A 24,603-nucleotide genomic window follows, 5' to 3' on the forward strand; every position below is an offset into this window, starting at 1 on the left:
TTTGCTTATGCCTTTGGTTCCTTCTCAATCAGATTTCTGAACTTTCTCCCATGTACCTGTAGAGTGCCCATTCATGAAACCTCCTAGGAAGCCATATGAGAGACACACACACACACATTGTGCTATTTGACATAACTTGATTTTAGCTCCTGAAACAATTTCTTGGGATATGTGAAATTTTTATTTCTTCTCTATTGTATTATGTTATTGCTCAAATTGTTTCAACTATGATGCCAATTCCCAGATTGGTCAAGGGACATACAGCAATGTCTACAGAGCTCGCGACCTTGAAACTGGAAAAATCGTTGCTCTGAAAAAGGTGCGATTTTGTAACATGGACCCAGAAAGTGTCTGCTTCATGGCTCGGGAAATCCTTATTCTACGTAAGCTGGACCATCCAAATGTGATGAAACTTGAAGGTCTGGTGACTTCCAGGGTTTCAAGCAGCTTATACCTGGTATTTGAATACATGGAACATGATCTTGCTGGACTGACATCTTCACCTTTGGTTAAATTTACTGAATCACAGGTTTGTTATTGTGTTTCTATTTTGTGGGAAATATAATCTTTATCTTCTGGAAGTGATTCTCAACTCATATACCTTCAAACTTGAGTCTTGATCAAATTTAGAATAATTTTCTCCAATTCTACTTATTATTACTGGAAATCTGTAATGGAGAAGATGCCGGTCCTGACACTTGTCTTGACTTATATATTCTGGGTTATAGATCCTGTGGCTGTTTTGCTGGTTATAATGAAGCCATTCCCTTGAGACCTGAAAATAACTTTAGGAAATTATTGGGTTGGATGCAGGACAATATGGTGTGAGCTGCTAATAAATCTAAGACCCTATCCAGCAAAACCAAGCCAAGGGAATGGACTCAGCAACTTAATCCTATTGAGTTTCAGTGTAGTCTGATTTTGTGAAATGACTTGAGTGGTTCTGCTATAGTATTAGGGGGGAGGACAGTAGAAATGAAGAACCACCAAATCAGATTTGACTACTTCCCCTTTCAATCACAAAAAAGTAATTTCATGCAGTGGTATGGTTTGAGTGAGCAATTTGATTTAGTTCCATGTCAATTAGAAGAACGAGCTAGAAGGAATGCTGTCATTGTAAAACAGAGATGGAAATAATGGTCAGTCCTGTGAGAAACCAAGAATTTGGTGAACTTCATCTCCTAAGGACTTTTTAAGTGTTAATCTGAAGTTTAGCTTGAAATGAATAGGTCAAAATGGGATGTTGATGCAGAAACTTTGTGAAAATATAACAAATAAGCATTGACTCTGCTATCTTTTTTTCAAATATAGTTCTACAATTTGCTTTACTGCCTTTTTTAGGTATATTTATTAATCTTAATTCTTGTTGACAATTGGAGCTACCTCTAACATTTAGTATTTTTGAATTTTTCTATGTGTTATGGCCATGCAGATCAAATGCTACATGCATCAGCTGCTTAGTGGACTTGAACACTGTCATACCCATGGAGTCTTGCATCGTGATATTAAGGGTTCGAATATTCTGGTTGACAACAATGGGAATCTGAAGATTGGTGATTTTGGACTTGCAACTCTTTTTGGTAGCAATCAAAAACATCCTCTAACTAGTCGTGTTGTGACATTGTGGTATCGAGCTCCTGAGCTTCTGCTTGGTGCTACATATTATGGAGTAGCTGTGGATTTGTGGAGTGCAGGTTGCATTCTTGCTGAATTGTTTACACGAAAACCTATTATGTCTGGAAGGACAGAGGTACATGGCCAGCTAAATAAGCTTTTAATATTAAAACAAATCTGTTTGGTTCCAGATTTACTTGCTTGTACTTTAATCAACATGACATTATTTAATGGAGAGGGACAGAAAGTTTTCTCATTTTCTCTTGCTGGAAGACTTATTTTTCTATTGTTAAATCATGAAAGAAAAATCACATTGCTCAATGTTTGACATTGTTACTTGATGTGCTTTTTTGGCCGAATAATGACATCTTAAAATAGTCGCTGGGAAAACCTAAGATGACATTCCGTACATACTGTTGATTTCATTAACTTTAATTTTTTTAATTTATCGATGACTATGATTGTCTTTGAGTTTGCTACTGGTTGAATTGTGGTTCAAATTATAGTTGATTGGTGGCAATCTATAGGTCGTCCGCTCGAGGTTGTTGAAAAGATCCACAAACTTTATCTTGGACCTCTGACGTAATAAAAAACCGAGGAAACAACTATTTTGCCCTATTCTCTGGAAGTTTTGGGAATATTTGGTTGTGATTAATACATTGGGTATAATTTTCTATACATTTTTGTAGTAGTGACTGAAATATGATTATAACTTTTAAACTGGCAAACGTTTCTTTCCTGTCAAGTGATATGTTACCTTCAGAAGCATTTTGGCCACATGCTCTCGGTCAGATTGACTTGATAAGCATTATTGTTTAGTTGAGCAAACCAAATATACTTCAGGTTCTATTTCCTTGATGTTGAATATCAAGGACAGTTATTGGTTTTTAGAATCAGAAGTTGCTTAGACTGGATTATGCACATCATAGTTCCTCTGTGTTTTTGTGCCAGTTAACATCAAATCAGGAAGGCACTGATTGTACCACTAACATGATCACAGCATAGATTTGTTTATGGCCGTTGTTATCATGTTGTTGACATGTACCTGTTAGTCTTTAATATTTATGCTCAAACATGTCTTCATTTAAGTTTCTCGTATCGTTTTATCCAATTAAACATTCTTGTCTTCAGGGCTTCTGTTCCCTTAACTTCCTTCACATGGATTCTTGAATTTACATGTTGCCTTGGAAATACATCCAAATTTTCTTTGTTTACTTTGGAATCCTGCTATATTGAGATCTAGTTGGTTAAGTAAACCTTCTCTTGTGAACCACCACTTTTTAAAAGGCTACTGATGATTCCAACACTCATGTCGTTTCTATTCTGATGATGAGACCTTAAAACTTCCTAGGCAATCAATATTTTGTTTCTACATTGTCCATGTCCTCTCTCCAGAAAATTCAAAGTTCTGGCATATATGTCATGTAATACACATCGGACATCACGTGAACTCAATCTGGAAACTCCATTATTTTTTAGAGTGTCTATATACCCGATCTGCAGGTCTGGAGGCATCATGTTTTCTGATTATGATCTTGTCCTGCTGTGTCAGGCGATGTGAAGGTTCTAAAAACGTAATATATGCTTCTTGACTTGTAAGGTAAGTTAATTAATAAGATATCAAAGATTTGGTCTGCAGTGGTTTTTTGGAACTAGAAACTGTAAATACAGAAGAAAAAATCTTGTGGGTTTAGTGCTGTTTTACTGTTTAGGCACAGAATTGTGCTGAATTCCTTTTTCAGTTGATTTAGATTGCATTTAGTTCAATAATATGTGCTTCTTAATTGGGACTCGAAAGACTTACCATTATATTCCAATACAATAATGGAAGAAAATACATAACAAATGATTGCTTTACTATTGTAAATGAAATATTAAATGATTTTCTTTTCCTGACACTTTGAGCTCATAATTATTAATCTCAATAGTCTGTTTGCACATATGCCATCCAGTTCCTTCTTCTTCTGTGCCAGACTCCGTCTTGCTCCTTTTCTTCTATATTTTTCTGTCCCCTTTATCTTCTTCCTCCTTTTCTTTCCCAATCTTTTACTAGTCCTTTCTATTTTCTATTTTTTCTGTTTTCTTTTTCTAAGGTTTTGGCAAATTTTAATATTGTAATTGTTGAATTAGTATTATTGTTACTATTTTTTAATTTTTGCTTAACTTATTGAAGTTATTGCTGAAATATGTCAGTTTGCTGCCGAAATATTGCTGTACTTTGCAAGTTTTAATTTGCTGGACAAATGTTAAGAGTGGTTAAATCAGTGCTGAAATTGTTATCTATTTACTGAAGCTAGTGTGAAATGTAATTAAATAATCTTTGGAATTTATGTTAGTTTTCTTCTTTATAGTTTTTATATTTGTTTATTTTTGTATTAATTTTGTTGATACCCATTAATAATACTGAAAGTGTATAATTTATTTATTTTACGCAGTTATAAGGCATGTGGCATGTCGCGTGCCATGCACCATGGCTCCAAGACACTTTTGTGCCATGGTGCGCCATGAGCCTTTAACAACTATGTTTATGCTTTTAGTTTGACGTGGTCATTGTACATGATATTAGAGTTGGGTTAAACAAGAGTTTGGAAATCGAATCTTAATGTCATCCATTTATACAGAAGATTTTTCTACGCACGCTAGGTTTACAAATAGAATCTTGCCTATGCACATGAAGGAGTGTGTCAGAAATTTTAAATTTCAAATGGGTCTCCTCTCATTTAAGCTGTTATATGAAGCAGTCTTTCCAATAATTACATATTTTTACTTAGGAACACACCATAATCTTGATACTGTGTGAGAATTATTGTAATTGCGTTTTCAGTAATTGAAACGAAGTTTTGCTCAATAATTTGTTTTATATGCAATCACCTTCATTTATATCTTGGTCCGATATTACTTTTTACTTTGTCCGATGACTTTTACAAATCACGATTTATACACTCTTCTGATTCTTGTGAGAACTTCTGAATTTTCTGATTTTCAAGATCTTTTCTTCTATCTTTACTTGGTATATATTTTCACTTAACATGTCATTGGTGCTTTACTTACGACCCTAATATTGGCTTGAACTGGTCCAATCCGTATACAGGTCGAACAGCTGCACAAAATCTATAAACTTTGTGGTTCACCCTCAGAAGAATACTGGAATAAATCAAAATTACCACTCACTGCAATCTTCAAACCTCAACAGCCTTACAAACGACGTGTGGCTGAGGCATTCAAGAACCTCCCTCCTTCTGCTTTAGCCCTTCTGGAAACTCTCCTTGCTTTTGAACCAGAAAATCGAGGATCGACGACTTCTGCACTTCAAAGTGAGGTAAAGCTTATTTTCCCTCCTTGAAGTTTCTTTTTTGTCGAGAGTTCTGATCTTCCTTTTCTTCACATCAACATTAACTGCAAGTAAGCTGCAATCTCAGGCCATTAATGCAATCCGAATCCTGCATAAGACAGATACAATGTCAATGGTGTTTTTGGATCGCGTAACATTTAGATATTCACTTGAGTGCTGGCATTTGCTGTGAAAGCCAATTACATGGTGATAGATGGTCATAGAATCATTCAGCTTATTTACTTGTTCTACTTAATGTGTTGGGAAACAACTAAATTGCTCTAGAATGATGTGTTGGATGAAAGCACAATAAAAGTTGTGTGATATCCTAAATAGTTCATACCATATACTTAAAGAGTGTTTATTAACTCTTTCAAATATCTTATAAGATGTTTAATAGCGTACGAGATACTGTAGAGTGTTGAGTTTTTTAAAAAATTAGCTTGTATGATAAAAAAGTAAAAAGAAAAATGTTGGGAGTTTGTAAACTCTTTTAGAAAAGGAAAAAGATTCTTAAAAAACCTTAATAAACTCCTTTTTCATTCATTATTAATTGCAAATTTGCCAACATCTTAGAAGCTCTAAAAATATCATATAAGACACACGAACTCATGAGCTTTTTAAGTAAGTTTAACCAAACATGCCCTTAATCTAGCCTCAACTTGTGCGCAGAAACTTGCTTCTTATGGACATTTTGAATTTGAAGTTGCTTAATGTAACACCATGTCTCGCAGAATACCGTAATATTGTGCAAAGGCTAGTAACAGATCAAAGATGAGAAGACTATGCATGAATATGCCATTAAGATGGAGCTTTGCTTGATCATATTTATGCTTTCTGCTGCACCTACTTATTCTGAATCGAATTTTATATCCTTTTCTCCTTTATTTGCTCTTTTTCCTGAAAAGTGCATAATGGTAAGCTTTATTTTCATATGTACTTATGAGGCGCTTCTTGCTAGTTCTTCTTAACAAATCCTCTACCCTGTGATCCATCATCCTTGCTGAAATACCCCCCTAGCAAAGAATATGACACCAAGGTGCGATGTGAGGAGGCAAAAAGGTATATATTTCGATTTGTACTTTCACGGAATCATGATTCGAAATTTATGCTGTTCCATTGGAACAGTAATAAGAGTGTCTTTGGATGAGCTTACAAGCACTTCACAACATCTTGTAAGATATTTGAAAACCTTTTAAATGCTATAAAGTGTTCGGTAGATTTTTCTCAAGAAAAGAGCTTATAAGATAAAAAAATGACATGGTAGGAGCTTATAAGAGATTATAATCTCTTTTAGAACAAGTAATGTCATGAGATCCTAAGCATTTTTAAATCTTAACAATCCCTTCAAGTTTAATCATAACTTAGAAAATTGTCGTTAGACTCAAAGAACTAAAGTTAAAAATAAAATCCAACATTTTATAACATGTATGAACTTATACGATTTTTTTAAAAAGTTTAGTGAAACCTCTCTAAGAGGGGTTCACTGCTTTACAAGATCCTACAGTCCGCGCTATATGCACTCTACAGATAATTTGTTTTAGTTCATAGTTTCTGTCGGTTTTGATATATGTACTCAACCATTGTTCTATACGATCCCAGACAACTAGCAGCTTGTGGAAATGGCCATGAACTTGAATCTTCTAGAAAGGGCTCCAAAGAATTGAAAGCCGTCCCAGCACCCGAGGCTAATGCTGAATTGCAGCTCTCCATACAGGTACATCTGTACTCTGAGGCTTCTATTTTACATAGTAACAAAATTTTTCCAAATTTTTTAAAACAGCTTGAATAAACCACGATATCTTCATAGGATGTTGGAACCAATGGAGTACCTCTAATATGACGATCCTCTTGATCTTTTCATTTAGTAGAGCAATTTATTTCCAAATCCTATTCCTATTTTAATAAGAATGAAATAGTTGGATCTGAAGTAAATGATATTATTTTTTTTGTTTTTTTCTATTTCCCCTTTCATACTTATAATATCCTAGATAACACAATGTCTATTGACAATTATGGTGTATATATGCATCATTTTTCGTAAAAATCATTTTATTCTGCATTGACATACCGTCACTTGTGATCTTATGACTAATTTTGCTAAGTACTCGAGATTTTCTTGAACTACCTAAAATAATACCTGAATTACTAGTTCTAAAACTAACGAACTATTCCTGCATCCTTAGTTTGTTACTATGCTAATGTACATGCAAGGCTGAAACCAACTTGCTGGTGATTGTTAGCTCGATATGCCTATACTTGCAATGCTACAAAGTTCTTGTCTAACCTTGACTTGTTGTATTCAGAAGCTGAAAATTCAGCCAAACCCCAGTAAGAACAGTGAGAAGTACAATCCAGAAGAAGATGGTGGTTCTGGTGTCCCCATCAAACGGTTCAGGCGAATGGGTGAATCCAGACATTCCTTAGATGTTATTGATGAAAGGCCCCACGCAGATCCTCATGCACCCTTTGGTACCTCCGAGAATAACGAGTTAACGACTCCAAGATTGTATAAACCCCAGGAGGCGGCATCAGGATTATCTAAACCGTCCTGTTCAGTCACAGCGCACGACGGTTCACAACTGGATTTTAAGACAGAGACCAGTGATGCTTCACATGAGCAAGAACAGTGTTCTAACACCAGATACAAACAGCTCAATATTGGCAAATGCAGACAGGTGCATCCAGAAAATAGAACGGTAAGAACTTGCTTGAAAATTTCCTTACACATCTCCGCTGGCAAGGAAATGAGAAATTTCCTCTCCCTAGGATGAGGATGTTGCTGAGGTAGTGGAGCAAATACAATGTCCTTATGGTTTAAGTGCTTTATCTTTGCTCCTCTGCTTGTCCCACATTCTTTATACTCATCTGACAAATGTGAAGAATTTTTGTCCTCCCCCCCCCCCCCCCCCCCCCCCCCAACCCCCAAAAAAAAAAAAAGAAAAAGGGAAAGGGTATCTGACATTTCATATTTTGATCATAGATTTGTGCTCTAAAGCAGACACCAATCAATTATTCTGGACCGTTGTTGGGTGGAAGTGTGGAGAAGATGCTCGAAGACCACGAAAAACAGATCCAAATTGCTGTCAGGAAAGCTCAAATGAACAAGAACAGGACCAGGAAATGGTGTAGCGATAACGATCAAGTCCTAGACTATATCAGCCGCTGATCATTTGGGAGGACGTGTATGTCTACTTCTTTAGCCAATTGATCCAGCTTGGTATGATACCAGAAGTCCACTGGCAGAGGGTTGTCTCTTTGCTCTGAGAAGGAGAATGTTAGAGGCAATACGCTAGAGGACAGCTTCATGGGACGGATAATCCTGACTGTTTTTGAGAAATTGTTTTCCTGAGCCCCAATCTCAGAAGAGATTTGAGGAGCATAGGTTATAGGATGGTGGGACGTTTAGTTCCAAAACATTGTTGTATAGGGTATTAGGGAAGAGCCTTCTTCATATGGAAGAAGAAGAATTCAACCATGTTTGATTTTGTTTTCATTTTCCAGTTTTTAGTGGGAAATGCTGTTTCTTTATTTGTATAGATTTTGTAGTGGAAATGGGAATACGTTTATTTGTTGTGAGTGATGTAAAATCAATATATTTTTTTATTTCTTGATGAAGCAATTTTAAGAATCCCAAAGTCAGGTGTTGGTGCAAAGAGAGTGATTTGTTAGTGGGAAGTCACTAAGAATAATTGATTAGGTAGTAGTGGATGAGGATTGATGGATGGATGATGTTCTTCTTCTTCTTCTGCTATAATTCAGACTCTTAATCCTTCCTTTGCTTTTCTTGCAATCATTCTTCACTCATTCACATCCATTCTTTTTACTATTCCTTTATCACTTATTCTCAAACAAATTCCCATCCTGAGAGTCACCCCATGAAAATAAAAAGGTTAAAATACATTTTGACCTTATTTACATGTACTTTATCATTTATTTTTATATTTTTTTATTTATCTGTCGTACGAACTGTACGAGTCTGTAAGTTATCGTATTAAATTACTTTAATTTGGAATTTTCGATCAAAAAATAATTACATCCAATGCACATATGTACTTTTTCACAACAAAATCTCAACTTGTTTTATTTTTTAAGGAATGCACCATGTTCTTATAATAAAAAATGAAATTTAACGCAAAAATCTAACAAATTCGTATTATTGCACATGTGTGCTGTATGTAACCATTTTCTAGTGAAAATTTAATTAGAAAGTAGTCTGAAGTTGTAATTTATAAAACTAATATAGTTAGTACGAATGAATTGAACCAAAAAAAATAAAAGAGATTCTTAAGTACAAAAATAATCGTAATGCGGAGTGCAAAATATTTTATATTCATACTAATTCCTATAATTTTACATAATTGAAGAGCACCTCTCTTTAATTTTATTTTTTTGTTCAATTTTTAAAAATAAATTACAATATTTTTTAAGATTGTCATAAATATGAATACTCGATTGTTGTTTGAAAAATTTAAAAAATAAATTGAATTAATTATTGAACTATCGTCAAAGTAAAAAAATATTAATAATTTTTCAAACAACAAAGTATTCGTAATTATGCGAAATTGGTATTTTTAATTTACCTTTTTTTTTTCCTCTCTGCAGTTTCCTTTGCGAACAAACAAACCACAAGTTTGATTCACTCTTCCTCAAACCTCTGACCTCAACAGACACCCAAGAGACAGACACACACACACAGAAAGAAAAGCCTTTTTCCTTCTTCACAAGCCAAAAATCGAAGAAAGATGAGCACAGAATAGTAAGAGACGCCTCTGGATTTCATTTCTCGGTTTTACTTGTGATGATATTCATTTTCTTTTTCTTTTTTGTAGTGATTATTTGTTCAAGCTTCTTTTAATCGGGGACTCTTCTGTCGGCAAGTCTTGTCTTCTTCTCAGATTCGCGGTATGTTGACCTTAATCGGTCTTTTCGATCTATCTTATTGCTTTATATTACCAATAATTTGTTCTGTGGAAGAAGTTATGGTTGATTTTTGGATGCATTTTTTTAATCTCATGGGTTCATTTTTCTGAAATATGTATATCATGAAATGGGCTAATTGTTTTTGTTATGAAATGGGTTTTCTGTTACACTTTTACTTTTTGTTTGGAGAATATTTCTTTATCGAAGTAACGTTAATTGATTGATGATTGATGGTTGTAGGATGATTCGTATGTGGACAGTTATATTAGCACCATTGGAGTCGATTTTGTAAGTTGTGACCTTGAACTTTTTCTCTCTAGTTTATACCTTGATGGATGTTAGGTCAATTCAGTTTCTTGGATAATTTCTACTGGGAGTGAACATAGTTGTTTCCTGGGTAATTGTTGCAGAAAATAAGGACAGTGGAGCTGGATGGGAAGACAATCAAGCTGCAAATCGTGAGTCAATATAAATGCCTAACCACTTCGCATGACTGAATGCATGTGGATGTTTGTCACGATGCTGCATTGTGTATGCGCTTTAGATTACACTGCATTTTCTTTTGATATGGAATATCCAGGGATATAACTTTGTCTGACTGCCTATTATACTGTAAGTTTTCATGTGTGGTTCATGAGCAAATTTTGGAAGAAACTCAACTTTCGAAGATGATATGAGAGATTTATTTTTGGTGAAGTAGCATCTGTTAGTCATTGATTTGACGAATCTCAAGTGCTGTCAGTTGTTATAGCGAATAAAACAGTGGTAGAAGGTGAGGAGTTTTATAATGGAATATCGGATTGGTCATTGTGTTACTTTTTTCTCCTTTGATTCCTGTGGTAATTCAGATTTGATATTTTTCACCAATTGGATGTTCTATCTGGTATAAAGGCATTATAAGATTACATGTAGTTTCTTCCACCCAGCATACGTACCAGATGCCAAAGTGAATGCTTCCAGAAATTGATTTTACTTTAAAAAAAATGCACCATATTACTTGCTATGATTTGTTATGAATTCATGATTAAGGCAACTTTTAATTGTCATACTACACGGGGGAATAGGGGAAATGGACAATTTATGCCCATTTGATACCTCAAAGGCCAAAGTGATTCTCGTGCATACAATGGGAAATAGGGGAAGTATATAAGTTTTGCCATTTTATACCTAAAATAACAGCAGTGGTCATCATAGTTAACTGAAAAACGTTTCTTTATGTGTTTCAAGTGGGATACTGCTGGCCAGGAGCGTTTCCGGACTATCACTAGCAGTTACTACCGAGGAGCTCATGGAATCATTGTAAGAAAGAATTTGATGTAGTTATTCCAATATTTCATGTTCAGTCATTATTATTTCTATTATTTATTTGTAGAGTTATATTGCGTGAACGCATGCCAATTTGTTGAAATATATGAATAGATTGAACTTCCTTTTTGGTAATTGAAGATACCATTATGCATTTATTCTTTTGTTGATACTCGAGAGGACTGGCTTTTGGCTTGAGCTTCTGGTTTCTGAACTCAATTTCTTTACCTTGAATGCTGTTTCTCTTTCAGTTTTTCCTGTTTGTACTCAATTATTCCCATATTATGATTTCTGTAATATATTTCACAATTTGATACATGATCAATGAACCCTGCAGCACAAGCTTATGTATTGCTTTTGCTATTTCTTAATATCAGTTCCCCAACTTGGTCTAGGGTATCATATTTTCCCTGAGCCACATTTCTTCAGTATGCTTATCATTTTTGCGTGGCATATTATGAGGAAGATGCAAGATCCTGATTGAAGAGCCTTTTATTTTGATTAAGTCTTCCTAGCCTTTAGCAGCTGGCTGATTTCATTATACATTTGCATTTTCTATAGGAGTAATCCATATATCTAACTTGTGATAGATTGTGTACGATGTAACTGAGATGGAGAGCTTCAACAATGTTAAGCAGTGGCTTAATGAAATCGATAGATATGCAAATGACAGTGTCTGCAAGCTTTTGGTTGGAAACAAATGTGATTTAGTTGAGAGCAAAGTTGTGGACACACAGACAGCAAAGGTGAGTATCTTTCCTCCTGCTGTTCTTATCCCGTATATTTCAATATTAAGCCTTCAGGTTAACTGTTAAAAATGGATTTAAAATTTAGACATGTAGGAAGACTAATGCTGATATACGTTTAAATAGCAGCCAAGAATACTGGTTCTCTGGATATATTCCATTTCTTTTTTTGTTATTTGTTTTTGTTATCTTGCAGAAGGGTTGTGGGATACAAGGACAAATAGTGTAATATTCATAGATGTAAATTGTTCTCATGTATAGGTGATGGGGCAAGTATTATTACCTATATTGGTAGATTTTCTTGAAATTTATTTGTTGCAAAAATCTTTCTTTTTGTCACTACAATGACTCTTATTCTGAATCAAACTTGCAGGCATTTGCGGATGAGCTTGGGATTCCTTTCCTGGAGACCAGTGCCAAAGATGCAATTAATGTGGAGCAGGCCTTTTTGACTATGGCTGGCGAGATTAAGAAAAAGTAAAGCAACTAATCATTTTTATTGATGCCCTAAAAAATTTATGGAGTCTTGCTCATCAGTTTCCACTTACATGCTTGCTGCTACTATTCATATTGGAATCTCTTAGTGTTTTTATTTGTTTTAGACCGCTTAACCGTTACTCTCTTGATTGACAGCCTATTTCCTTATTGGTCTTGAGTTTGCTAATTTTCTGTTTATCTGTATTGTTTATGCATGAACTGAAAGTGTATTTCCCAACGTGAGTTCCCAAAAATGACCAATAGCATTCATGTTATTTTGGCCTTTTTGTTTCTCGCCTTGGTGGTACTACTGAACCACATGCAATTAGAAGGTTGAAACAGATGTTGGACTTGTCAACTTAAGGAGTTAATTTTTGTGTATGCAGGATGGGTAACCAGCCAGCGGTAAACACAAATCCTGCAAGCACAGTCCATATTAAGGGACAGCCAATTGAGCAGAAGAGCAACTGCTGTGGTTAGGTCTGCTGATTATTTTCCGTTTAGAAGAAATGTAAAAAGATAGTAAATGTTTATTAACACAATGTCCTTTCACTACTTGGATTTCCTTAAGACAGTTGATGTTGCTAAATTGATATTCTCTTTGTTTGTCTTCTCTTCAGCCCAAAAGTGGGCATGTGTTATGCCATAATTGGGATTACATAAGATTTCCACATGTCCATGACTAAATTTCATGTTCCACAACTGGACCCTAGCAACTCATGAGAAAACTTCCCAGGTCTTATGGTTGCTCTCTGGGATGTAGATGCTTGCATTCTCCTATCATTAGTTGCAATATAGGTGGTGCATCTGGAGGTTTCGAAATGAAATCTGATTTTCCTGCTTGAACATGTGTTAAACTCAGAGGTTACTGCACATATTAATCATTTGCAGAACCAAAATGTTTTCTGGGGACTAGTAAGCATAATATGCAAGTAAAGATCAAATTCAAAGGAAAAGAAATCCAGAGCATGCGCATTTCTTCTTAGGAAGTATGGCATCATGATTTTTTAACTTACAAACAGGATGTGACATAGATAATCTCACAGAATTCATGCATTTTAGCAGAAAGCTTGTTTAAAGAAAATGTTAAGGAAACTCGAGCGTGCGCAAAGTAGCCGAGGCTGAGGTTGTCATGAACCAGACTTCTTGGATAGCTTCCCAAGCAATACTTGCATAATTATAAGCCAAGAATTGTTTTTTGGCGTCTAACATGCGAAATATAGAACTCTAACACTTTAAACAACATACTCATCCAACAACATTTCATAGAAAAACTTTGGCAACTCTTAAGAATCAAAAGCAAAATGTTTAAACATAAGAATAATACAAGGATTCAAAATAATCGATAGCAGAAGTGACCCAAAAATAGAGGCAGGTGAACTCTTTTTTTCTTTTACTCTCTTTGGGTGGGTGGGGGAGGTGGTAAAAAATAGACAAGGCAATTAGGATGTAGAGCAGCAAGTCTTCTTTGTGTTGTTATCTTGTGGGCCAACAACAAGAGTCTTTCCTTCTTTGATGCTTGTTGGTGCAGGTTCATCTGAGGCAAGCGACTTCTTGCTGATGATCCGGTATATCTCGGAAAGGATAGTCTGGAAAGCCTTCTCTACATTAGTGGCTTCCAGAGCAGACGTTTCGATGAATGAAAGCCCCTCCTTTTCTGCAAAACCTTGAGCATCCTCAGTGGCTACAGCTCTAAGATGCTTGAGATCAGTCTTATTTCCTATAAGCATAATAACAATGTTGGAGTCGGCATGGTCCCTTAACTCCTTCAACCAGCGACTCACATTATCAAAAGTAGTTGGTTTTGTAACGTCATATACTAGAAGAGCTCCTAGAGCACCACGGTAATATGCACTTGTTATGGCTCTGTATCTCTCTTGGCCGGCTGTGTCCCATATCTGAGCCTTAATAGTTCTTCCCTCGACCTACATATAACCAAAACCCGTCATGAACAGATATAACTACGCAGAATAATTCAAAAAACCAATGACAAATAATAGTAATAACATCTTGAAAGAAAACTGTCACGAAGCAAGTGTAGAATCATATAGTTGGAACAACTACACAATGACTACCAGAAGCCTAAAGCTAATATAATCAGATTGTGGGAATAGTTCGGACCGTGCAAAGGAAAAGATGTTTCTATGAACAGATTTATGCTTTGTGAGCTGAAGCTGCAAAGACCATTGTCATGAAATCTTGCTACTAATTCTAAAAGATCTTTTAGGAAGTCTATCAGCTTGAGCATTGCAAGACTGATAAATAACTACAGCAGAACACTACTCCAGAGAACAGCTACTCATACAACAACAGATCCAAGATCCAAAACCCACCACATATATTACCAAAAAATTACATAAACGCACATACTGAGTAAATCGGACTCAGTTACTGGGCCTGATGGAAATTTGAATCCATCATACTAAGAATAGTAGCATGAGAAGCTGAAGTAAACCTGAAGAGTACGGGTGGCGAACTCAACGCCGATGGTGGATTTAGATTCCAAGCAGAACTCGTTTCGGGTGAACCGAGAGAGCAAATTGGATTTTCCCACGCCCGAATCGCCGATCAATACAACCTTGAAGAGGTAATCATAGTCCTCGTCCGGCCTCCGCGCCATGAATTTAGGGGTTTGGGATTCTTGCAGCTTCGGAATCAGTCGCGGGAATAATGGCTTTGACAGACAGACATGCCCAAGGGGAAATGAGCTGTGTAGTTAAAATCATTGATTTGTTTAATGACCAAATCACCCTTCTAAATTAGACGTTTTGGATCTATCCTACGCGCGGCTGACTCATCTATTTGCAGCTGATATGGCAACTGAGTCACCACAACGTATTCTACATGGCAGCTGAGTCACGATGCCATGACAACATGGTTGATGAGTCATGTGTTTGACGACTCATCTCCTGCAAGGGACTTGATTGTTACGTGGCAGATGAGTCATGCAAAGGGGTATATGTGGCTAATGAGTCAATTCGATTCTATTATATGTATAATGAGTTATTTTTTGTCGAAAACATGACTAGTGAGGCATCTCCTGCCAAGAACGTGATCGTTTGACCCATTAAGTATTGCCTATATGGTTGATCAATCAACTCCCTCCTACAATGTGTTTGATGACTTATTTATTGTCAGACATATTATACTTAAGTCTTTTTGTATGTTTGTATATTCGATGAATCAATACCATCGTATAAAGTATCAAGTAACTCATCTTTCCCACTGCAAGATGTGGAGTCAGAGTCATATCATTAAGATGATGTGGCATGCAACGAAGTCTCAAAATCCTCCTATGTGTCTTATGCTCATCAATGGCTTTGATAATTTGCGAGATGACTCATTATTATTTTCTAATGGAGCTATAAGGTTATGTTTCAATTGTATGAGGGCGTTTACTATGGACGTCCTCTTCACTTTCTTCTCGAGGATGAAAAGGCATTGCAACAAAACGAGATGATTCCTTACTACTATCTATCACGGAATCAAACTCCTCCAATTTTCATGTCGGTTTTAGTTTCTTCTATCCGATTGTGTTATGGAGATGTATGTACGTGCTTGATTGATATTTCTGTAAATGAAATTACATCTATTTTGTGGTTTGATGCAAAACACTTATAGTTCTATAATGTTGAAATATTTGAGCTTGATAAGTTATCTGACGTTATGTTATTAATAAAATAGTATCGTCGTTTATTATTAGTTTGATTATAAAAATCTGTCTGTGTGGTGATGATATTATAGTATTGGAAATAAATTAAATATAAAGATAGGGTTTGTAAATAATTAACAAAATCAAAATAATATCTAAAGAAGGAAAGAGTTTGATGAGGAGGGGGATGGAATCTTCAAGATTTGATTGCCAAATATAAATTCAATGTAATTAAGGTATAGTAAATGCAATCACAGATTGAAGATCCCTTTGATAGTGAGCGAAAAATTTCTTTAAACTTCAATTTTCATAATCAAAAGGTGCATGAGTCAATTAGAGATTAAAGTGGAAATTAATTAATGTTAATGGTGATGATGAAGGAGGGCAGCAGCCTGATGAAGAAGACCACTCAGGGCCGGAAAAAGATTGAAATCAAGAAGATAGAGAACCTCAGCAACCGCCAAGTCACCTTCTCCAAGCGGCGGGTGGGGCTGTTCAAGAAGGCCAGCGAGCTCTGCATTCTCAGCGGCGCTGAGATCGCCATTGTTGTGCACTCTCTGGGGAAGCGAGTCTTCTCATTCGGCCACCCCACGCCGGATTCCGTCATCGATCGTTTCCTCAATGGCGGAGGGCCGGAAGGCGAGGAGCCGCGGGAGAACTGCCCGACGCCCAAGACGCGGGACTACAACAGGCATTATTCTGAGGTTTGCAGGGAGTTGGAGGTGGAGAAGAAGCGGAAAGAGGTCATCGAGGAGGTGAAGAGAGTGGAGTGCTACGGCGGAGGAGGCGGAGGAGGAGAGTTTTGGTGGGACGAGGCGGTAGAGGGGCTGGAGCTGGAGGAGTTGGAGCAGTACGCAGCGGCGCTGGAAGAACTGATGAAGAACGTCACCATGAGGGCTGATGATCTGATGCTTATTCACAGTTCCAACTCTTTGCCTCCACCGCCTGCGGCGGTCATAACCATGCCCAACTCCGACATGGAGGCGGCGGCGTGCTCGTTGGATGAGCCCGCGATGGTGGAGCAGAACCAGTTGAGCAGTGGTTGTTTTGATTATGGGAATTGTATTGTTCCTCATGGGTTCGGACAAGGGCAGCTCTGAATCAAATTTGTTCCTACAGCGTGTAGGCTTTGTTCATTTTTAGATCCTTGATCAGTTGAAAACTCAAAAAATAAATGTTTGTTTATGTTTATTTTATCTTGTAGTTGTCAGCTTCCAGCTCTGTGTCGCTGCATTACCCATCACACCTCATTCTCAACAACTGATGAAACTGTAATAAATTCATGAGGATTTAAATGAAATGGATCCGAATAGAAATAACAGGTTCCAGTTTCCATTAATGGCTTTAATGAATACACACATCAATTACTATCATGTAAAACAATATGGTGTTCTTAATTGAATGGAGGGTTTGAACATGAATTAATAGCTTAGCTAGATTGGCAAAAAAGATGGCATGAACATCAAAATGGCAGTAAGTGACATATTACAAAGCATTTATATGTAGACCTTCCTGTGATACTATACACTAAAGGCATCGATAACGGCTGGTCGCACCCCTAAGCTTCTTCAAGAAATGGATAATCAGTGTAACCAACAACAGGATCTGAAATGTAGAATGTGCTTCTATTGTACTTGTTGAGAGGAGCGTCCAGCTCGTACCGTCTTGGTAAGTCTGGATTAGCCAAGAACAGGCGCCCGAATGCAATCAAATCTGCATAATCATCACCAATGGCTCTATTTCCCTTGCTTCTGTTGTAGCCACCAGCAGCAATGAAAGTGTTTTCGAAAGCTTTTCTCATTGGAAGGAGTCTGTGAGGAATTTCATCCTCAGGCCCTTGAAACACCCTAGACCCAACAACTCTTGGTTCGATCATGTGGAGGTAGAGAATATTGAACTTATTAAGTGCATTAGCCATGTAAAGGCCTAGAGCATCAGGATCCGAGTCAATCGCCTCCATAAAATCAGAGTATGGAGATAGTCTTATCCCGACTCTATGAGATCCGATCTCGTTGGCCACTGCTTCTACTATTTCGAGAGCAAAGCGACAACGGTTTTCCAAGCTCCCACCATATTCATCTGTCCTATCATTTACTTGATCTTTTAGAAACTGTTCAATTAGGAAACCATTTGCTCCGTGTATCTCAACTCCATCAAAACCTGCAAGTAAAAGATATTCATCAATTCCACCAATCAACTCAATGAAGCTATATTCTGTGCTATTTAGTCTAACGTCTTTGAATTCAGTTTATAGTTACTTTTTTGCAGATCATATTTTCTTCCAATGCTCACACTGAACGTGTTATAGGTACAGCTGAAACAGATAAATTCCCTAGCATCAGGCCACCCGTCAACTGATCATATGGGAGTTCAACCATGATGTTTAACAGACTAATTCCTTCTTCAACAGGTATTCAATAATTTTGATCTGATTTACATCGAGTCTAAGAGCATCAGGCTTTACCCTTAGGTCGCATCAAGTGTGAAGATGTCTCGAAGAAGATATACAACAAGGCAGAGGGAACGAACCTGCTTCAATAGCATTTCGAGCAGCCAGCCTGAAGTCATTGACAATACCAGGTACTTCATCCTTCCTCAGTCGTCTAGGAGGTGACAATTCTAATCCCTCAAGGCCGGGGGTAACTCCCTTGTCTGTTGATGAGATGGGAGCTTGGCCATTGGGCTGGAAATCTGATTAAAGACACTTTATTAGATTCACACATCGTTTCTGGACAACATAGAAACCGAGTTAAACTTCATTTTAGAACTAAGTAAAATTGAACTGATTTGTTGCTATTGACATAAATATGTAGTAAACAGTATAGTAGTATAAACATCGCGTTGATGGCGCTGCCATAGTTGGTATGCACCTAACTAATGATGCTTACTGGGACAAGAATCCTTAAGATGTATGATTTACATTAGAAAGCATCACAAGTAACTTATATCCATGCTATTGAACCAGATATCTGTCCAGGATTGACTCGAGTATTAGATCGAATCTGTGAAGATGTCACGTACCATAAGTAGAGACACGTCCGACATGCACTATCTGCAAGAAAAATATGCCACCCTTTTGGTGAACTGCATCTACAATTGGTTTCCATGCCTCCACGTGCTCCTTTGTCCAAATTCCAGGAGTATCCGGGAACCTAGAAAACACTTACAGTAGGTCAAACGAATAAAAAAATTGAAGTATCCTGCCCTCCACCTGATTTTTGTCCTTGTACATGCAAATTGATGGAAGATATGGATGAATTATGATCATTAGCATATAAGTAGAGAGAAAGATAAAAGGGTGTAGCATCGGTACCCCATTGCAGTGTCGGATACACCAGTTGCTTCAGCAATGAGAAGACCACCTTTGGTTGCTCGCTGAGAGTAATAGACTGCCCCGTGAGGCTGTGGAACGTAGTTGTAGGAGCGGTTTCGTGTTAATGGTGCTAAAACGATTCTGTCCAAGTATTCAAGAATTTGGTTCAGAAACACAACCGTATATGTGTAGGCTAAATTAATCAAAGCAATAAGTTTGTGTGCAAGGCCTCAACAAATTCATTAAAGAGGCATGAACAATCCTGCACACGTAGAACAAATCTTGAAAGACAATAAGATGAACCTGTGAGAGAGATCAAATTCCCCCACTTTGTATGGAGAGAGCAGACTCAGAGGAACTGTAGCAACAGAGGAAGCTGGGCCATTTCCACTACTACTGCTCATTTTAACTGATTCCTCTTGAAAATGTTGATTTGTTGTATATACTTTACTGGGATCGTGAAAAGAAGAAAAAACCTTGGAATGGAAATTGATTTTCTTGAGGCTCCACATATATATAGTGGCGAGTCAAACTACTGTTGCTCTGTCGTTTTCATTTCTTTTTTGGTGAGCTATAGAAAAATTAAGAAGGGTTCTCGAACGGTCAAAAGCAACACCAAATTGATATGATATGATGAATGACGCATGGGATGAAAACAGCGGACATGGGTGGGGGGCCAACAGCTTTAGCACTGTGCATGAATGCATGCATGGCTGCCATTCATTTTTACCATGGGTGATTTCTGGTGTCAGTGTTCAAATCAATGCTACTTTCTCCCTGTTTCTGATCCATTATTCTCATGCTGAAACTACGTGTGCAGCTATTATTCTGAGAAATTTTCTTGCTTTGTCACCAAGAGCTCATAAATATATAAAAGAGTTGATTGGAATTTTAGTTTCATAGGATAGAGTGTATTTGTAAAATTAGTCTCCTACTTCTGGCAATAGTTGAGTAATTTAATGTTGGTGTGTAAAAAACATCAAACAGTTATGCATTCTTGTTCTTTTTCTCTATAAATTCTCAACACAAAAATGGTAAGGGGTGATGTCATATTAAGGAATTCTTGGACATCCCAAAATCTCGGAAATAAGGTTCTCTCATATTTGAATGTCATGACTAAAAGTCAATTGGATTCTTTGGTCGAGAACATGGATTCATATGTGTTGGTAAATGAAATTATCCCTAAAAATATTGCGTGTAAAAAATTGTATGAAATACGAAATTTAATTGTTGAAGGAAAAAAATCAAGAAAACGGAAGCCGGAATTACGCACCTACAGAGGAGGATTATTTACTTTGTTGTTGACAATTTTCTTGGCCTCTAATACTTTTAAAATTGCTGCCCTATTAATAACTCAAACTTCATCCCGGAGGATATTAGTGTCTTGCTTCGGAGGGAAAAAAGTTTGTAGATTTTAAAAAAATTTACATTTTAGCTGGCACTAAATTACAAATGAATTCTTCATATATGAAAATTACATATTTGTATTATGAGATATTTACATACTTATTATTTTATTTCCTTTGAGAGTACTATTTTGAATTACAGGACTACTTTTGGGTATTTTAAAAAGCATTGGGCCATTATTGAAATTCCCCTCTACCCTAATGGTAGGATGTTTTTTCCACACTGCGGTTAAATTACAATACTAAAATTTATTATTACAAAAAATATAGGACTAATTTAACCACATCCTATACTAGGGAACTAAAATTACAATTAACACACATATATATTTATATAATGATGTTATATATTGAACTGATAGTTCTATCATGACCAGAAGTTTAGCTGGATTAATATAGAGACGGATAATATCTACCAATTAAAAATAGTGCGGCATATAAGTAAATCAAATATCAATGCTGCACAAAAAGTAATGCTTTCCAAATCTGATAGGGATTTTCTTAGCATATGGTTCAACAGGCAAATAATGAACCTAATTACAATCACACACAAGAAGTTTGTAGTTTCACAAAGCAGGGTCTCAATAGCTTAGCCACATTGGCAAGAAAGATGGGATGAAATCAAAAGGCAGCAACAGACAATATGACGTGTCTGATACATGTATGGATAATTTTTCAAAAGGTAAGAGTGGTTTGTGTAAACAAACATTAGATCAAGGGGTGTATATGTAATTACAATTACATATATTGGCACGAAGGGCATTGATAGCAGCTGGCCTCACCTAAGCTTCTTCAAGAAATGGATAATCAGTGTAACCAACAACAGGATCCGAAGTGTAGAATGTGCTTCTATCGTACTTGTTGAGTGGGGCATCCAACTCGTACCGTCTTGGTAAGTCTGGATTAGCCAAGAACCAGCGTCCAAATGCAATCAAATCTGCATAATTATCAGCAATGGCTCTATTTCCCTTGCTTCTGTTGTAGCCATCAGCGGCAATAAAAGTATTCTTGAAAGCTTTTCTCATTGGAAGGAGTCGGTGAGGAATTTCATCCTCTGGCCCTTGAAGCACTGTCCCACCAACTCTCGGTTCCATCACATGAAGATACAGAATGTTGAACTTATTAAGTGCATCGGCCATGTAAAGTCCTAGAGCATCAGGATCTGAGTCAATCGCCGACTCCATAAAATCGGTGTATGGAGATAGTCTTATCCCAACTCTATGAGATCCGATCTCATTGGTCACTGCTTCTACTATTTCGAGTGCAAAGCGACAACGGTTTTCCAAGCTCCCACCGTATTCATCTGTCCTGTCATTTACTTGATCTTTTAGAAACTGATCGATTAAGTAACCATTTGCCCCGTGTATCTCAACTCCATCAAATCCTGCAACCAAAATGCTAAGTATGAGCTTCAAGGTCCTTAATTTTGATGATTTTAGCACTTAACAGACTTACAAGCCTATACTCTAGATTTAGACATCTATTGTTACGATATTCTATATGAATCAAAAGGTTTTTTTCCATATTTATTACATCTGATCACTTGCAGCAATTGATCTAAGCTCCTGACATTTATTTAAAACATTGCTTAGAAAAAACTATCTGATTGCCACCGCTCTACTCATCTAAGCTATATTCCATGCTTTATAGTCTCAAAGTCCTTAAATTCAGTTTATTGTTTCTTCTAATGCTCAGAGTGAACGTGCATAGGTTTGCCTAAACAGACAAACATAAGAGCACAGGCAACTAGATTGTCAATGAAAGCATGGTTAGAAGAGTTTCAACCATGACACTTAAAAGACCAAATCCTTCTTCAACAAGTATTCAATAAGTTTGTTCGGTTTTAAATTGACTCCAAGAGCATCAGGCTTTACCCTTATGTAACATCAAGTGCGGAACTATGTCTCGACGATAATATACAAGACAGAGGGCACAAACCTGCTTCAATAGCATTACGAGCAGCCAATCTGAAATCATTCACAATCCCAGGGATTTCATCCTTCCGCAGACGTCTAGGAGGAGACCATTCTACTCCAGCAAGGCCAGGTGTAATTCCCTTGTCTGTTGATGAGACAGGAGCTTGGCCATTGGGCTGGAAATCTGAACAAAGACACTTTTGTTAAATTCTTGCAGCTTTTGGACCAAATAGGAATTCAGTTAAACTACATATTTGGTACTAAGTAGAACTGCATTTACCCACAGCTATCTAGTCCCTCATCTTGCAGTCATTATCCACATAAATATCTGTTAATTAATTACTGTATTGATTGCACTACTACAGTTCTAATGCACCTAAATCTGATCCTTACTAAGACAAAAATTCTTAAGAACTAACTTTTACAATAGACAGCCTTACAACTAAATTCCATCTGTGGTATTGAACGAGATATCATCCAAGACAATAGGATTAACTTAAGTATTAAAAAGATCCGCAAATATTTCACATACCATAAGTGGAGACACGACCAACATGCCAAATTTGCAGGAAAAAAATGCCGCCCTTTTGATGAACTGCTTCAACAATTGGTTTCCATGCCTCCACATGCTCCTTTGTCCAAATTCCAGGTGTATCTGGGTATCTATATAGTGCAGTATGTGTTAGAAATTGGAATTGATTTTAGCTGGCCCTGTGATTAGATTCTGATCTCTTTAAAATGAAAGATGATTAATGTGAAAACAAACAACTCATAAAATACTTCCAGCAGGTCATAATAGTCAAGATGACATGATTAACTTTAAAAGTGTGCAAACACATGCACTCTTCACTCATAGATGATTACCATACATTTTAGATGTGATGGAATATATTGATTCCTTTTCCTTTTGCATATAAGTTGATGGAAGATTATCAATTGAATTTGTCATCTTTTAGCCTATATAAACAGAAAGGAAAAAAGGCTTGTGATATCAATACCCTTGTGCAGTGTCGGATACACCAGTTGCTTCGGCAATGAGAAGACCACCTTTGGTTGCTCGCTGAGAATAATACACAGCAGCGTGAGGCTGCGGAACATTGTTGTATGAGCGGTTTCGTGTTAATGGTGGTAAAACAATCCTGTGCCAACATTCAAAAATATGCTTCAGAAACATAACCATAATCTAAATTAATTTTGTGGCTTCAGACAGCACCAGTTTAAAGAGGTAATAAGCAATTCTTCATCACGTGATCCCCATCAATGAAAGCAAATCAATAATATCTTCAACAGGATGCTGAAATCTCAACATTCATTAATTTCTCAATTGGATCAAGATCGTAGTAAGTAGAAAATTACTTGTAAAAACAAGCGCATCCTCGTATTTCTCGATATTATTCAGAATAATTAGTGGTTCTTAATTCTATACAGTGTTAGACTAGTTGTTGATCAAAAATAACAAAACCCCAAAAATAAAAGAAAATTAGGAGAAGACAAAAGAACTCTTTCGGGGGCAAAAACAGAACCCATAATTCACAAATTCTCTTGAAAATATTCGGAAAAAAAAAACAAAAAAAAAGAAACTGAACAAATCCATGAGCTCAAAGAGAAACTCCGGAAAACAGAAGACGAACCTGTGGGAGAGTTCAAAGTCCCCCATTTTGTAGGGAGTGAGCAGAGGAATTGGAGCATCAGAGGAATTGACATTTCCACTACTACTACTACTATTATGAACACTCATAACTCCGATTCTTCTGCAAAACCTGGCCTTGTTCTGTACTCTGTACGGAATGAAACGAGGAAAACTCTTGGAAAGAGAATTGACAGCAATAGCCATCGCCATATCCCAAAGCTCCGTATATATAGTGGTAGCTCCGCTTCCGCATCCGCCGCCCGCACTGCCCCACGGGGAGTCAAGCATGC

At 36.8% G+C, this 24,603-nt stretch overlaps 6 protein-coding genes across 7 annotated transcripts in view; 3 read left to right on the top strand and 3 right to left on the bottom strand.

The window, feature by feature from the left end:
• Positions 1-8,553, top strand: part of LOC105169074 (probable serine/threonine-protein kinase At1g09600) — a 10,372-nt gene extending 1,819 nt beyond the window's left edge. For both annotated transcript variants that reach the window (XM_011089349.2, XM_011089350.2), the window contains 7 exons: positions 245-529; positions 1,433-1,750; positions 4,706-4,933; positions 5,907-6,007; positions 6,548-6,662; positions 7,252-7,644; positions 7,929-8,553. In XM_011089349.2, coding sequence (XP_011087651.1) covers positions 245-529; positions 1,433-1,750; positions 4,706-4,933; positions 5,907-6,007; positions 6,548-6,662; positions 7,252-7,644; positions 7,929-8,114 — 1,626 coding nt within the window. In that variant the 3' untranslated portion in view covers positions 8,115-8,553. The remainder of the gene's footprint in view (positions 1-244; positions 530-1,432; positions 1,751-4,705; positions 4,934-5,906; positions 6,008-6,547; positions 6,663-7,251; positions 7,645-7,928) is intronic.
• LOC105169075 (ras-related protein RABD1-like) lies at positions 9,547-13,075 on the top strand. The gene is made up of 8 exons (XM_011089352.2): positions 9,547-9,704; positions 9,778-9,850; positions 10,109-10,156; positions 10,279-10,326; positions 11,096-11,167; positions 11,764-11,919; positions 12,293-12,396; positions 12,783-13,075. Exons 1-8 carry the CDS (start codon positions 9,691-9,693, stop codon positions 12,874-12,876), a joined length of 609 nt encoding a protein of 202 aa, XP_011087654.1. The 5' UTR covers positions 9,547-9,690; the 3' UTR covers positions 12,877-13,075.
• On the bottom strand, positions 13,645-15,095 carry LOC105169076 (ras-related protein RABA2a-like). The gene is made up of 2 exons (XM_011089353.2): positions 14,852-15,095; positions 13,645-14,321 (listed from the first exon to the last, which is right to left on the bottom strand). The coding sequence occupies exons 1-2, from the start codon at positions 15,014-15,016 to the stop codon at positions 13,839-13,841; spliced, it is 648 nt and encodes a 215-aa protein (XP_011087655.1). The 5' UTR covers positions 15,017-15,095; the 3' UTR covers positions 13,645-13,838.
• On the top strand, positions 16,312-17,286 carry LOC105169419 (agamous-like MADS-box protein AGL62). Its single transcript, XM_011089810.2, has one exon. It carries the CDS (start codon positions 16,408-16,410, stop codon positions 17,146-17,148), a length of 741 nt encoding a protein of 246 aa, XP_011088112.1. The 5' UTR covers positions 16,312-16,407; the 3' UTR covers positions 17,149-17,286.
• LOC105169420 (putative 12-oxophytodienoate reductase 11) lies at positions 17,470-19,832 on the bottom strand. Its single transcript, XM_011089811.2, has 5 exons — positions 19,665-19,832; positions 19,362-19,502; positions 19,070-19,200; positions 18,578-18,739; positions 17,470-18,208 (listed from the first exon to the last, which is right to left on the bottom strand). The coding sequence occupies exons 1-5, from the start codon at positions 19,763-19,765 to the stop codon at positions 17,607-17,609; spliced, it is 1,137 nt and encodes a 378-aa protein (XP_011088113.1). The 5' UTR covers positions 19,766-19,832; the 3' UTR covers positions 17,470-17,606.
• LOC105169077 (putative 12-oxophytodienoate reductase 11) lies at positions 21,242-24,597 on the bottom strand. The gene is made up of 5 exons (XM_011089354.2): positions 24,315-24,597; positions 23,682-23,822; positions 23,216-23,346; positions 22,706-22,867; positions 21,242-22,151 (listed from the first exon to the last, which is right to left on the bottom strand). The coding sequence occupies exons 1-5, from the start codon at positions 24,521-24,523 to the stop codon at positions 21,550-21,552; spliced, it is 1,245 nt and encodes a 414-aa protein (XP_011087656.2). The 5' UTR covers positions 24,524-24,597; the 3' UTR covers positions 21,242-21,549.

Source organism: Sesamum indicum, linkage group LG8 (genome assembly GCF_000512975.1).
Source record: "Sesamum indicum cultivar Zhongzhi No. 13 linkage group LG8, S_indicum_v1.0, whole genome shotgun sequence".
Taxonomy (NCBI): Eukaryota; Viridiplantae; Streptophyta; class Magnoliopsida; order Lamiales; family Pedaliaceae; genus Sesamum; species Sesamum indicum.

What these genes read in the sequence shown, in the direction of transcription:
- LOC105169075 (XM_011089352.2), top strand. An exon ending in GTCTTCTTCTCAGATTCGCG is followed by an intron (nt 9,851 to 10,108) that starts GTATGTTGACCT and finishes TGATGGTTGTAG; the next exon opens with GATGATTCGTATGTGGACAG. An exon ending in AGACAATCAAGCTGCAAATC is followed by an intron (nt 10,327 to 11,095) that starts GTGAGTCAATAT and finishes ATGTGTTTCAAG; the next exon opens with TGGGATACTGCTGGCCAGGA.
- LOC105169076 (XM_011089353.2), bottom strand. Translation starts at nt 15,016, where the DNA reads ATGGCGCGGAGGCCGGACGAGGACTATGATTACCTCTTCAAGGTTGTA. An exon ending in TCGCCACCCGTACTCTTCAG is followed by an intron (nt 14,322 to 14,851) that starts GTTTACTTCAGC and finishes GGTTATATGTAG; the next exon opens with GTCGAGGGAAGAACTATTAA.
- LOC105169419 (XM_011089810.2), top strand. Translation starts at nt 16,408, where the DNA reads ATGTTAATGGTGATGATGAAGGAGGGCAGCAGCCTGATGAAGAAGACC.
- LOC105169420 (XM_011089811.2), bottom strand. Translation starts at nt 19,765, where the DNA reads ATGAGCAGTAGTAGTGGAAATGGCCCAGCTTCCTCTGTTGCTACAGTT. An exon ending in GTATCCGACACTGCAATGGG is followed by an intron (nt 19,201 to 19,361) that starts GTACCGATGCTA and finishes AGTGTTTTCTAG; the next exon opens with GTTCCCGGATACTCCTGGAA. An exon ending in CGGACGTGTCTCTACTTATG is followed by an intron (nt 18,740 to 19,069) that starts GTACGTGACATC and finishes GTCTTTAATCAG; the next exon opens with ATTTCCAGCCCAATGGCCAA.
- LOC105169077 (XM_011089354.2), bottom strand. Translation starts at nt 24,523, where the DNA reads ATGGCGATGGCTATTGCTGTCAATTCTCTTTCCAAGAGTTTTCCTCGT. An exon ending in GACTTTGAACTCTCCCACAG is followed by an intron (nt 23,823 to 24,314) that starts GTTCGTCTTCTG and finishes ATGTTGGCACAG; the next exon opens with GATTGTTTTACCACCATTAA. An exon ending in TGGTCGTGTCTCCACTTATG is followed by an intron (nt 22,868 to 23,215) that starts GTATGTGAAATA and finishes GTCTTTGTTCAG; the next exon opens with ATTTCCAGCCCAATGGCCAA.